This window comes from Sylvia atricapilla, chromosome 28, assembly GCF_009819655.1.
Source record: "Sylvia atricapilla isolate bSylAtr1 chromosome 28, bSylAtr1.pri, whole genome shotgun sequence".
In the NCBI taxonomy this organism is placed as follows: domain Eukaryota; kingdom Metazoa; phylum Chordata; class Aves; order Passeriformes; family Sylviidae; genus Sylvia; species Sylvia atricapilla.
In genome coordinates this window covers 4,207,366-4,220,536 of record NC_089167.1, presented here as the reverse complement: position 1 = coordinate 4,220,536, position 13,171 = coordinate 4,207,366, and the positions used below count along the sequence as shown (strand labels likewise).

General features: G+C 59.9%; 2 protein-coding genes across 3 annotated transcripts in view; both read left to right on the top strand.

The window, feature by feature from the left end:
* Window positions 1–5,748, top strand: part of PEBP4 (phosphatidylethanolamine binding protein 4) — a 75,903-nt gene extending 70,155 nt beyond the window's left edge. For both annotated transcript variants that reach the window (XM_066337027.1, XM_066337028.1), the window contains one exon: window positions 5,330–5,748. In XM_066337027.1, coding sequence (XP_066193124.1) covers window positions 5,330–5,421 — 92 coding nt within the window. In that variant the 3' untranslated portion in view covers window positions 5,422–5,748. The remainder of the gene's footprint in view (window positions 1–5,329) is intronic.
* The window catches only part of LGI3 (leucine rich repeat LGI family member 3), a 228,735-nt gene that overhangs the window by 32,268 nt on the left and 183,296 nt on the right, over window positions 1–13,171 (top strand).

Below are 13,171 nucleotides of genomic sequence, written 5' to 3'. Positions count from 1 at the left end.
GGATCAGCCGCGCGGAGAAGGTTTAGCAAGGGATTGCTCAAACCGCGCTGACACAACGCCCGCCAACTCCCAGCTCCACGACTCCTCCCAAAATCTTCCACGGATGGGATGGAGCAGCCAAGACCCCCGAGACGGCCGGGGTATTGTCCGTGCTGCTCCATCGTGGGGCACGGGGCAGCCTGCGGGAGCCGGGGTGGGCACGGCTCCATCCCGCGCGGTGCCAAGCGGGCGCTGCTCCCTGGAGCTCGGGCCTCCACAAGGGAAATTTCAAAACTTTCCCAGCTGGGACCACATGAGCAGGGCTCGACGGGCAGGTCAGGTCGGTGCGTCTGGGCTGCTCTGCCTGACTCACCCCGCTCCTGGTAAGCCACAGAGCGCGGCCCGCAGTGCGGGGCTGGCTCTGGGGGCTCTGGGACAGCCCCTGAGCTCCCGCCGGGCATGGAGCCCTGGTGCTCATCCCATGGCCAGAGCGGGATGAGGCTGCCACGAGTCCCCCTGCAGGTTCTCCCTGCCCTTGCCTTTGTTTTCTGGCTCATTAGCTCCGCTTCTTAATGACGCCGCTGAAGTCTCCCCCCTGCCAGCGGAGCCAGCTCCTCGTTCCCGCTCGGAGGAGAGGGCTCCGTGTTGTCCCCACATTGCCACCGCAGCATCCCGGAGCTGGGAAGGGACACAGACGCCCCCCAAGGAGCTTTCTCCAGAGAAATCCTCTTATTAGCGGGACGTGCGGCTCCAGCCCCGCAAATGTCACCCCTGGGAAATGTCCCCCCCACCCCGCTGTCCCCAAGGCGTGGGGTGGCCGGGCATTCCCCAGCTGGCGCCGGCCCCGGCCCATCTGTGTTTCCCAGCCCTTCCTGCGCTTCCTGGGAAAGACCCAGCGGATATTTTGGATATTTTTCCGCAACATCCAATGTCTGAGCATCGTTTGTCAGGCAGCTGCGGGGCTCTGGCAGAGGCTCGTGTTTAAAGGGTTAGTTGAAGGTTATTTTTAACCATTTCACTGCTGCATCACGTCCTTGGCCTGGCCGGGGGATGCTGCTGGATTGAGACACCGACAGCCCATAATCGTTATTCCCAGGGAACGAGCCCAAAAAGCAGCCAAAGGATCAGATTTCAGTGTCTCAAGGGTTTTAAATAAATCCGTGCCCAAGGCAGTGGGACGAACGCTGGTGGATCTGCTGGTGCATCCAGCAAAGACAGCACACCGGGGAGAGGAGCAGACACCTTTGGCAGAAGGTGGGAACAAGGAGGGGGTGACCCCAATCCCAAAGGATCGCGGATGAGAACCCAGCTCGGGCTCTGCCTTGCTCCTCTCCTGCAGCAGAAGCGATGCAGGTTCTCCCGGCGATGCCAGAGGCACAGTTCACATCCTTGCTCAGAAATTCCCACCTCCCTTGGCCTGAAATGAACCCCTTCTCGCTGTTTTTACTCTGTCCTACATCTGGTGGCAGCGACACCTCTGTCTCACCAAGGATGGGGCACCCATCATCTCCAACCCTGGACAGGGACATGTCCTGACCGGGCACGGGGAGTGGAGCAGGCCCATCCCAGCCTCGGGATGTGTCCGGCCTCCAGTGCTGCATCCCTGTGCCGGGCATCCCTCCCTGGGGCCCCGGAGCGTTTCCGCTCAGCTCCCAGATAAATCCCCTCCTGACCGGGATGTGTTTCGGGGGCAGGCCGGGCCAGGTCCCGGACCAAGCGTGGCCGAGCCGGGGAAGGTGACAATGCCAGGCGGGATGGCAGGAGCTCGGCCGGAGCCTCCAGAAGAGGGCACTAAACCAGGACCTGCCCGCGTCGCCTGTCCCTGCTCCTGGAAAAGATCCCTGGGAATTCAAAACGCGAGGGGCAACGGCGAGCGTGGAAAACAAATCCCTGTTTCTTCTCCCTCCTCGCCTGGCTTTGCCACGCCAGCAGCTCACAGGGAGCGGGGACATTTCCAGGGTGGCTCCGGTGCCACCCTGCCGTGGGGGTGTCCCCGTTGGGATGGCACTGACGGGCACAGGTCGGGTGCTGGAAGGCCTGCGGGACCTGGACGCGTCCCCCTGTCACTCGTGGCAATGTGGAAAACAGTTATTTACGGCCGAGGTGTTTCTCCAGGGCGGCTCTTGAGCAAAAATCTTATTTCATCAGGAAAAAAAAAAACCCGCCCTGATCCTTCCCCGTGAGTGTTTCTGATCAATCCCAGCACCAGCCAGCTCGGTGTGACCTCGGGCAAATAACTCAGAGCCTCAGTTTCTCCTTTGGGGTCTGATTCACTTCAGTTTTTGGCCGTGCCACTAAATTGTCACTGAGCACCAGCTCCGTCCCGGCTCAGGACCGAAGGTGGGGACATTTGGGGTGTCCCCACGGCTCTTCCTGCCACTCGCTGCACTTCCCTCGCAGCGAGGAGTGTTAGAAGCCGTGGTTGTGTTTTAGCGAGATGCAAGATAATGATTTGTGGTCTGTGAAATGTCCCAGCCGCCGTCGCGTCCCGAGGCGGCAGCAGCCGCGGCAGGCTCTCGATCCACGGGAAATCCCTCAGCCGGGGGAATTCAGGCCCCCGCCAGCCCCCGGCCGTGGGGCTGGGGAATTAAAGTTCCCCCCACAGCTTTCATCGAGGGGGATCTTTAATCAGCCCAAAATCTTGAGGTTTAGTCACACCTGAGTTCATCGCTCCGCTTCCACCTTTGCCCATCAGCTCCGGCATTCCCAAAGCCCCTCCTGCCCTGGGAAGGTGTTTGGCACCAGGGAATGGATTTTTTTTTTTTTTTTCCTCACAGAAATTTTGTCTCCGGGAATCAGCGAATCCTTTGCGGAGCAGGGCCAGGGATGAGCCCCTGGGCCAGCTCCGGATCGGGGCCGCGGCATTGACTCATGAGCCGACCTTGTGCGCCTCCGATCCGATCCACCCAGCTGGAAAATCGGGTTGGGCTGGGCCCCGGCGGGGAGGGCAAGGCTGCGGCTGCGACGGGAGGCGGCCGAGGGCTGCGGGGAGAACACGGTTGTCGGCCCAAGTCCCCGGGTGTCACTTAATGGTGACCAAAGCAGCTGCCGGCCTCCCGCCCACCTCCGCTGGGACATCATTAATCTTGGCAGAGAAGCATCAGGGCTCCCATCAGGAGAACATTGCCGCTGATGAGGCTGATAAATTACGGCCGGGGGAGGAGGGGACCGGCCTCCGAGAGGAGGAGGTGGGCAGGAGACAAGGGCAGCTCTGGGAAACCTGTGGGATCGGAGGGATGCCGAGCGCCCCGAGCCCGGCGCTTGCCTCGTGCCTCAGTTTCCCCATCGGGCGCTCCGGGCTCAGGCGGCCGCGCACGTGTGGGTGGCAGCGGGCACTCCTCTTCCTCCGGCGGGTGCGCTGATAAGGGCCGAGTGGGATGATTTAATCCTTTGGGAAATGAGCTTGAAAACGGACCAAGCCACGGATGAAACGCCGTATTGTTGTGGCGAGGGATAGGGGACGGTGGCACCGCGACCTCGGCTCCCCGGCTGGCCCCCTGCTCTTTTCCCGGCTCCGTGATGCCAGTGACTCACAGTCCCCAGCCCTGGGAGGCAGCCGGGGTGATTTGGGATGGTTTGGCGCGGGGATGTCACCCTGTCCCGGGAGCTGGTCACGCCGGGATGGGACACCCGCTTTGGGGATGCCCCCGAGGGCTTGGATTTGGTGTCGGGGGACCCAAATTTGGCACTCCCCGGGTGATTCCCCTCCTTTGCCACACCCGCGGCTGCCCCGGGGCTTTCCCGACCCCGACGGGCCGGGCACAACCGGTGCCAGGGCAGGTAGGAAAGTAGGTCAGGAAAAACCCCGGCCCCACACTCGGGGCGAGGGCCGGGGCCGGCTCCTGCAGCCCCGCAGAGGCTCTGCCTCCCCCGGCTCCTTTCATCCGCGCCTCTCCGGGGGCTCCGCGAGCATCAGTGACAGCTCCGGCATCCCTGGGAGTCGGGGGGGTGCCGCGTCTCGCTCTCGCCCTGCTCCCGAATGGCACAGGCTGCTCTCCCGCGGGCTTTTCCCTGCGCTTTGAAACCCTCCGGATGAAAGCACCCGGCGAAAGCTGCAGGCGCGGCCCCCCGAGGCTCCTTCCCCTGGCGCCACCTTCAGTGGGACCCCCAGCGCTGAGGGGGCTGGGCTGAGACCCCGGAGTGAGGAGCTGCCCTTGCTGCCAAGCCAAGGTGGAATTTGGGGATGGAGGGAGGCGCTCGTGGCTCTGTGTCCCGGCTGGTGGGGACCTCAGTGCAGGACGCCGGGGCTGTCCTCACCCTCAGCTTGGTTTGGGTCCTCAGAGGGTGAGCAGGGGACACCTGGCACTCTCCAGCAGCAGCCTGGTGCGTTCCAGCATCTCATCCCAGCTGGAATGTGGGATGCAGGGTCCTTCTGAGCATCCCGGAGCATCCCAGCCACGGCCTGCCGCAGATCCGGGAGGTCACAGGGCGGCGGTGCAGTCACCACGAGAATCTCCAGAGCTGTTTTTGGAGCTCAGAGCCCGAGGTGGGGAGCAGGTGGGAGCTCACCGAGCCATCACCACCCCACGGAGGTGATGCAGCAGCTCAGCTTTTGCTCAGCACTTTTTGCAAGAGCAAAGGGGACGCTGCGCTCCGGTCGGGGCTGAGATGTGACAGCAGATAAAGGCTGCCAGGCTGCCTCGTGACATTAAAGAGCAGCCAGGAAGAGAAGAGGACAGGTTTCAGATAAACAGCGGGCCCCTTTCCCCGGCGGCCCACAAGGAGGGGCAGCGGGAGCGGTTTGGGTGCCAGGGAAAGCCCCTCTGCTCAGAGCAGGAGGCTCCAGCCGCACCCGGGCTCGGTGCCCGGCCCTGGCAGGGCACAGGGGGATTTCTGCCACCACAGGGGTCCGATATGAGGGAATCCCTCCTGCCCTTCGCCCTGGAGAGGGTTTCCCTGCTGCCCACATGGGGAAAACCACAGCTGGATCCAGCACAAGCTGCCCCCAGATCTGCGGGAGCCCGGGGTCAGAGCGGGCGGCAGGGGAGGAGGGTCAGGAATGAGGAACCCCCTTGGCTCCATCCGTCTGAGGAGCAGCAGCTCAGTGAACGCCAGTGAGGGGGACGGGGAATCTCCTGTGACACCCCCAAGGGGATTTCCAGCCAGGCCACCCCCAGGGTGGGCTCGGAGGAAGCCGTAGGAAGGTTTGTTCGAAAGGTCGTGGACAGGAGAGGGGCCAACCCCTCGTACCCCGGGATGCTCAGAGCTGGGCTCCCCGTGACTCCCCGTTGTCCCCGGGGCCTCCTGGGGTGTGCAGGATGTGGTTTGGGGCAGAGCAGCAGCTGCACGGGGCTGCTCCCCTCTCCAGCCCTCCTGCAGCCCTGCTCACCCCCTTTTCCTCTCTCCCCAGGCACCTGGGACTTGAAGGACTTCGTGGAGGATTTTGATCTGGGCCACCCCGTGGCTTCAACCCAGTTCCTCACCAAAAACCACAAGGATTAACTCCGGCCATCCCTGCCCTGCACATCCCCAACACCGCGGAGCCGCCTCTGCCTGGAGCAGAGGGGACCCCAGGACCCACGGAGGATGAACCAGCCCTGCCCCCGTCCCAGCGCCACAGCACCAACCCCAAGCCCTCCCCTTCCCTAAGCCAAGTTGTCTTTCCCTCTGGGGACATGCCGAGGTGTCCCAGCCCACCTGGCTATCCCAGGAGTTCTGGCATCACCTTTTCTCCTCCCTTCACCTCATTTCTGACTCGACCCCCCCACGTCCCCTGACACTTTGGGGACTTTGAGGCCTGCAATTCCCGAATAAAATTTGGATGGAGCACACGGGGCTCAGTGGTGGCAGCGAGCACAGGGCAGTGCCAGGTGAATCCGGCATTTTGGGATCTGCATGGGGGTGAGCTTATCCCTTTGGGTGATGGGAGCAGAGGGTGGCCAGCCAGCCCCTCGTTTGGGTGACCCCAGGGTCACCCAGGAGGGAACAGGGACGGTGATAACTGTCCAGGGGTCCCTTGGTGGCACCGCATGGGAACCAGGCACTGTCCCCGCCCTGCCTTTGCCCTCAGCCCATTCCTCTTGGAAAGCAAAACCAAAATTAAAGGCATAAATCAGCAGAGCTCTGCCTACTGGCCACTTAGCCGGACCTCCCCTTTAATTAGCTCCTAATTAGGCTTTCATCTAGGGCTCGGTTTTCTCCGAGGCTCAGATTCACCCGCCTCAGGTCCTCCTTGAGGCACATCCCGGTGTCTGCGCTGTGACAAAGCCTCTCCTCTGTCCTGCCCATGGCCAGGAATAATATTCCCCTCAGAACAATTCCTGTTCCACGGGGAACAGCAGCCCAGGACATTTTGCAGGCAGGGGAAACTGAGGCACAAGGGAATGACTCGCTCAGGGCTGGGATCCTGGAGAGGGATGGGGATGCTCTGGTTGCTGCAGCTCAGCTCTGCATCATCAGTGTCTGGGTGTGGAACAGAGCAACCTGACCCCAGAAAAACCTCTCTGGGCCATCCTGCTGGTCACCTTCCCTGGGCCCCTGGCAGTGAGAGCAGATTTCAGTCCTGCACTGGGGGGGGGTTAAACATGGATTTTAGTCCTGAGGGGGTTAAATGTGGGTTTCAGTCCTGTCGGGGGGATTAAATTTGGCCGGGACTTTCACTCCAGGAAGTGGCTCTTTGCCATGGAGGGGCTGAATCACACCAGGGTCCTGCAGAGCTCATGTCCCCTCCAGGAAGGGTCGGGGTACCCGAGGGTGATGCAGGAGCAGGATCCAGGCTTGCCCTGGGCACACAGCTCTGGGTGAAGCTGCAGGAGCTGGTGGAAAGGAAAGCAACAAATAAAAGGAAGCTGGGTAACACCACAACCCAGGGAAAAAAAAAACACGAACCCCGCTGCCACTGGGGCTAAGATTAGCAGCAGAGGAAATGACACCGTGAGATGTCATGGAAGTCTGCTAAAGTTGGATTTCTCCTTCTCTTTTTCTATCCCTGCCCTCGGAGCAGGGTGTAATTGGCCCGGCAGGTCGGAGCAAGGCTCTGGTGTAAATGAGAGGTCACAGCTCTGCTGACATCCTGCAGCCAAACTCCATCCTCCTGCCCTCCCTGCCCTCAGCTCCTTGTGGCTGCGGTGGTTATTTTGGTGGAGAAAACGCAATCGGATGTTTATCCTTCTAGGAAATTATCACCATCAGTCCTGGGTTTAGCTGGGGATGAGAGGAGTCAAGGTGAGCTGGGATCACTGGGAGCCAGAGGCCAGAGTGATCCACTGCCCTGTGTGACACTGGTGGGATGGGAATGGAAAATGGAAATGGGATGGAGAGTGGAAATGGAAATGGGAATGGGATGGAGAGTGGAAATGGAAATGGGAATGGGAATGGGATGGAGAGTGGAAATCAGGATGAGATGAGGTCACAGATGGAGAATGGGGATGAGGAGACAGATGGAGGTGGAGGTGGAAATGGAGGCAGGGATATGGAGGGGACAGGGGGGAAATGGGATGGAGAACAAGGATGGGAGTGAGGATGAAGATGGAGAAGGAGAGGGGAGTGGAGATGAGAATGGGGATGGAAATGGGGATGGGATGGAGCTGGAGATGGGGATGGAGGAACATGAATGGAGATGAGGGTTGGGATGGGATGGAAACGGAGCTAAAACGGGATGGAGACTGAGAATGGCGATTGAGAGTAGGAACAGGGATGAGGACAGGGATGGAGAATGGAAATGGGGATGAGATGGAGAGTGAGAATGGGGATGCAAATGAAGGTGAGGATGGAGATGGGGACAGGGATGATCTAGATCAGGAATCTGCCCAGCTGGCTGCAGTATCCCTGTGGTGGGATGATCCCTGCCAGGACACAGCACCAGACACCCGTGGCCTTGTTTGGGCACTTGGGCAAAGGCAGCAGCCCCGGCCAGCCCTGCACCACAAACTCTCACTGGGATGCACACAAGGCCTCCACGGAGTGGAAAATATTAATTGTAGCTTTCTGGTTCACTTGTTGATTATTTAGAAAGAGCAAAGGAAAAAACTCACAAGGAGGAAGCCACGTACAGTCGCGTCATGCTGGCCCAACCCCCCTTTATCTCTCCTTCCATTCGCTCACCATCGGCGGGAGGGAGAAAAGAGAAGCTGAACCTCTCGGCTGCCTAAAAGCAGAAAGTTTTGCTTCTAAATCAGTTTGATAGAAAGGAAACACGTCACATCCCTGGGGAAGTGGCTTTTGAGCAGCCGCAACCTCAGCGCCGAGTGCTGCAATGGAACAGCCCAACACTGAAATAGCTCCACACTCTGTTATTGTCACCCAGAGAAGTTTTTTTCACTGTCTATGGGTGTCATTTTTAGCCTGCAGAGGAAGTTTTATTTGTATTTGTTACATCGACTTTCCACTGTCGTGGCTTCATGACTTTTTTTGTGTGAAGAGCTGGGAGAAAACAGAGTGGGGTGAGCTCATGTGTGAGGCCAGTGGGGTGTGAGCCGGGACCTACAGCACCAATGGCATATCCCAGGGATTCCAGCCTGGATTCACCAGCTCCATTCCAAGGCCACAAAGCCACGGAAACACAGAATCCCAGGGATTCTGGGGGGCTGTCGGCTGAGCTGTGGGATGGACACAGCTCCCCTTTGCTTGCCCAGGATGGGGCTCTGAGCTGGGTTTGGGCAATTCCAGCCCCTTCCCAAAGCAATCCCACCCACTCCGTGGGATGACCGAGGGAGAGGAGGACTTGGAGTTTCAAAATGAACAATGAACTCGTGAAAATTGAGTGCTCCTGGTGAGCAACAGCAACACCCAGCAGCACAGGGGAGATGTTCCTTCCCCGAACTGGGCTGGAGGCCAGGAGAAGCTCATGCTAAACACGAGCCCTAAGCCAACAGGATAACAATTACCTGTTGTTAATAATCACCGAAATAATAATTGGGAGAAAGCCTCAGCCCCTGGCTCAAGGGGGGCAGCCCTGGGTCTGATGCAAAGGGCTCGCCCCAGGAAAATGCAGGTTTAAGGCCGGGGGTATCAAGGAGCAGGTACTGGGGGACATCCCTGGCACCCCCAAAGCCTGGGTGGCACCTGGGGATGCCACAGGGCCAGCCCAGCTGCCAGGAGCTCTGCTGTGCCAGGCAGCAGCTCCCCCTCAGCCGGAGACTTGCTCAAGAAGGGATTAGCAGGATCAGCTGATGATGATCTAAGCGCATAACTATATCAACCTGCGAATTAATTACTGATATCTCACACCTCAGAGCTCCTCTATCTGCAGATCTCTGCACTCCCCAAGCGTTCCCTGAGCTAAGCCTGGCTGCAACCCCCCCCCGAGAAATAGGTCAGGAGTGATAATCCCCAAATCCCCACGTGCTGCTGGGGACGAACAAACGCTGCCCGTTTTGGGAGCCGACGTGGGAGAATCCCCCGGCCAGCTGAGCATCAGCAGCCCCACGGGATGCTGAGACACCGGGCTCCCCACGTCAGCCGCGGGGTGGGCGAGGCTGGGATGATCCAGTGAGGAGCTCCCAGCGCTCATCCTCGTGCTGGGGACCGCACAGAGCCCCCGGGCCGGGGTCCCCTCGTGCCGCGGGGATGGGGATGGGGGTGGCAGCTGCACTGGGAGCTGGAGCTCGGCGTTGCTGCTCCGGCAGCCGGCAGCCGGGCGGGCCCCGGGAGAGGCAGCTGGGCCGTGGCAGGAATTTAGGGCTCCTGAAGTAATAGGGAAGGCAGGCAAGGCGAGGACAGGGACGTGTCCCCACGTCTGTGGCCGTGCCAGCACTCAGAGGGGACTGGCAGGGAGCAAAGGGCACGCAGGGTGGTCCTGCAGTGATGGTTCTGTTAAATAGCAATAATTAATTATTATTTGGTCTCCAAAATGCTGTATAACATCAGAGGAGCTTTGTGAGGCTGTTTGGGGGGCCGGGGCCCTTCTAGAGCTGGTTTGGTTTTGGAGTCCTGGGCACTCATTCTGCTCATTGGGGCTGGACCATCCCGCCAGGCTCTGGCAGCATCCTGGGATGCAAATTCCAGCTGTTCCTGAGGGAAAGCAGCAGCTCAGCTGTGCCCAGAGACGCCGCCAGGCATCCCAGGATGAGCATCCGAGGGATGCTCAGTGGGGAGAAACTCAGCCCAGTTTTGTTTCCTCTTTCAGCTGCTCCCCGAGTCGCTCTGAGCCGGGTTTGTCCGCGGCAGTGGGAAGCTCTCAGCCTCTCCCACTCCTCCGGGAACCACGAGCACCTTCAGATGTGGTTTGCCCCAAAACGCTCCTCGGCAGAACAAAAAAAAACCAACCCCAAAACCCAAAGCGTTTTTGATACGGTGGTCCCAGCCCAGCAGCCTCTCTCCTGCCCGGGAGCTGCCGTGGCTGGCGCTGCCCTGTTTATCCCAGCTGGCTGCGGGATGAGGCGGATGCCTGCCGGGCTTTTTGCATCCCGAGGTGTGGTGGAAAGAGCTGGATGGCTCCGCCAGCCGCCCCTGCTCTCCCCGGCCAGCACGGACGGACTCGCCCCGCGGCCCCGGCCCGGCCTGTCCTCACTTGTCGGCAGCTCTCGCTTCCCATTCCCTGCCCGCAGCCCCGCGGGTCCTCAGCCAGCCTCACATTTCCTCATTGCTAGGAAATGGTGAATTCCCCCCCGGGCTGGTTTCAATGGCTCACAGATCCCTCGCCTTTGGCCTCTCCCCAGTTTCTCCCGCGCTGCTTGTAGGGCAGCCCTGGGGAGCAGCGCTTTTTCCCAGGCAGGCCGCCTTTGGGGTGTCTGGGAGGACATCCCACCCCTCACACCGTGCTGGGTTCACCCTCGGTGCTGACACGACACCGAGCCCTTTTCCATTGGCTGTGGCGGGTTTGGGGGGTTCTGATGTACTCTGCTCCTCTCCGTCAGGGAATCAATCGCTCACATCTCCAGAGTGTCGTGTCATGGAACAGCTCCGGGAGCTGCAAGTCCAGCATCCAGTTCCTCTTCTGTTTCTTGGTTTCACGTTAAAAAACGCCTTTGTGGTCCCTCTGTGCAAAGCCTCGTGGGGTCACTCCAGGGCTCCTGTCTGGGGCCACCACACTGAGGTTGTTGCTGGTCCCATAAAATCATCTTTGGGGTTGCAGCCCGCTCCGTGCCTGATCCCTGGCTGGAATCCCATCCTTCCCACCGGTGCTGCTCCCTCGGGACCACTTTCACTCAGGGCCTACTCTGTCGTTTCCCTGCTAATCAGCCGTCTCCTTATCTCCAGGTCACACTGCGCCAGCTGCCACTGCTATTGTTCCCCAGCTGGATAATAACAGGAAAGGCTTGGAAAACCAGACCTGTGCCGGTCTGAGCGGACGCTGAGGCTCCCAGCTCCCCCAGAGCACGCAGGAGCCCCTCACTGGCACAACCTGGAGTCACCCACCAACCCCTGGGAGCAAGGGAATTGTGGGATTTGGCTCACTCACCCCTGGGAGCAGCAGGAATTTGTGGGGTTGGAGTCACCAAGCGCTGGGAGCAGTGGGAGTTGTGGGATTGGGGTCACCCACCCCTGGGAGCAGTGGGAAGTTGAATGATGCTCTTTGGGGTGAGCCTCCCCCCACAGCACCCCGAAGGCTCCTGCAGGTGCATCCCTGGCCTCCAGCCATCTCCCAGGGCTGTTTGTTCCCTTCAGGAACCAAACCCGGCCACCCAGAATCCATTTCCCAGGATCAGCAAGATGTTTGGAGCTCTGCTCCAAAGGGCTTCTTCCTCCCCATCCCAAGCTTTTCATCCTGCCAGGGTGAGGCAGGGCTGATCACTGCCTCGCCACGGGGGAAACTGAGGCAGGAAAGGGCTTCCCACAACGCTCCCGTGGCTCCCCTCACCAGCCACCCTGGGGTTTGGCTTATGGGGATCCATTCTTTGGGATTTACCCAGGGCAGCAAGTTCTGCCTGTGGGTCCCTTCCTCCCCTGCAGGAGTCTCCTTTTCCCAGAGGGATCGGCCCCTTTTCCATGAGGGAGATACCAGGCTCCTTTTCCATGAGGGAAATGCCCATCTCCTTTTCCATGCATATTTAAGTGCAAGTGTTTCCAAATATTTCCGGAGGAGGAGGGTGTGGAGTTTTCACAGGCAAATGAGGGAAACCAAGGTGAGGCAGGAGACGGCGTTTGGGAAGGACACAGGCCGGGAGGGTGTTGGTTCAGGAGCAGGAAGGCTGCCCAGCAGTTTCTCCTGGCTGAAGTTCTCTCAACCAGGGTTTGGCCTGAAATGAGGATTTCCCATGCCCGACAGCAGCAAAGAAAGTCTCTCCTCCCCCAGAAATTACGGATTACCCTGAATCCCATCCCAGCCAGTGCTGAGCATCTTTCCTGCCAGGCCATGGGATGCTCAGAGAATCAACTGCCGCTGGTACAGCCACATCTGGGCAGCTGTTGTTTGCCACAGGGATCCCACACCCCCTGAAGCGCCACATCAGCTCAGCACCTGCAAACGAAACAAAACTCGCAGCCCTGAGTAACCACGGAGGTTTGATCAGATACCCCCGCGACGCCCACCGCGTGGTTTCGGTGGCTCGGGGTGGATTTTTTTCCCTCTCCAAGCTGCTCGAGAAAAGTTTGTGTTGTCGACCATCCAGGCTGCCGCCTACACACACGGCCCTGGCACAGTTGTCCCTCGGGGGTAGGAGGCCAGTGACCTTTCAGGTCCCCACCAGCCACACTCTGTTTACCACTCGGTGACCTTACCAGCCCCAGATCTGCATCTGCAGAAAATCCAAGGGCTTGCGGAGGAAAGGCTCCGCGCTCTGCTCTGCGCCTCAGGCTCCGCGCCTGAGCATCCTTTGTAATCCGGGATGAGGTGACAATGACGGTGATCATCGCCATCATTACAGATGATCCCTCTATCTCTCTCTCTCTCTCCCCCTCCGTGGAGTGAAAAGCCTGAAACACGGAGCCGTGCGCGGCGTGGAGCTCTCCAGAGCTCCCGAGACTCTGAGCAGGGCGGTGATGGGCAGCTCGTGATGTCCCCCAGCCTTCAAGGCTCAGCTCTGTCCATGCTCAGCTCAGCGCAAGTGAATTTTAGGGAAGGAGCAGCCCCATCAGCCTCGCCACAAGGCACGGAAACCGGGCTCGTGCTCCCCTCCCTGTAAGTACAATTAGGCTGTCGTTAATTAGGTGAAAAACCCTGACGAGTTCCCCTTTTCGAAGCCCGGGGGTCCCCCGAGGATGTGCAGCACAGCCCGGAGCACCTGCAGAGTTCCCGGCAGATGAATCAGGGCCCGCTCGGTCACAAGACCGAGAGGAGCGGGGAGATGTCACCTGTCAGGTGACAGACCCA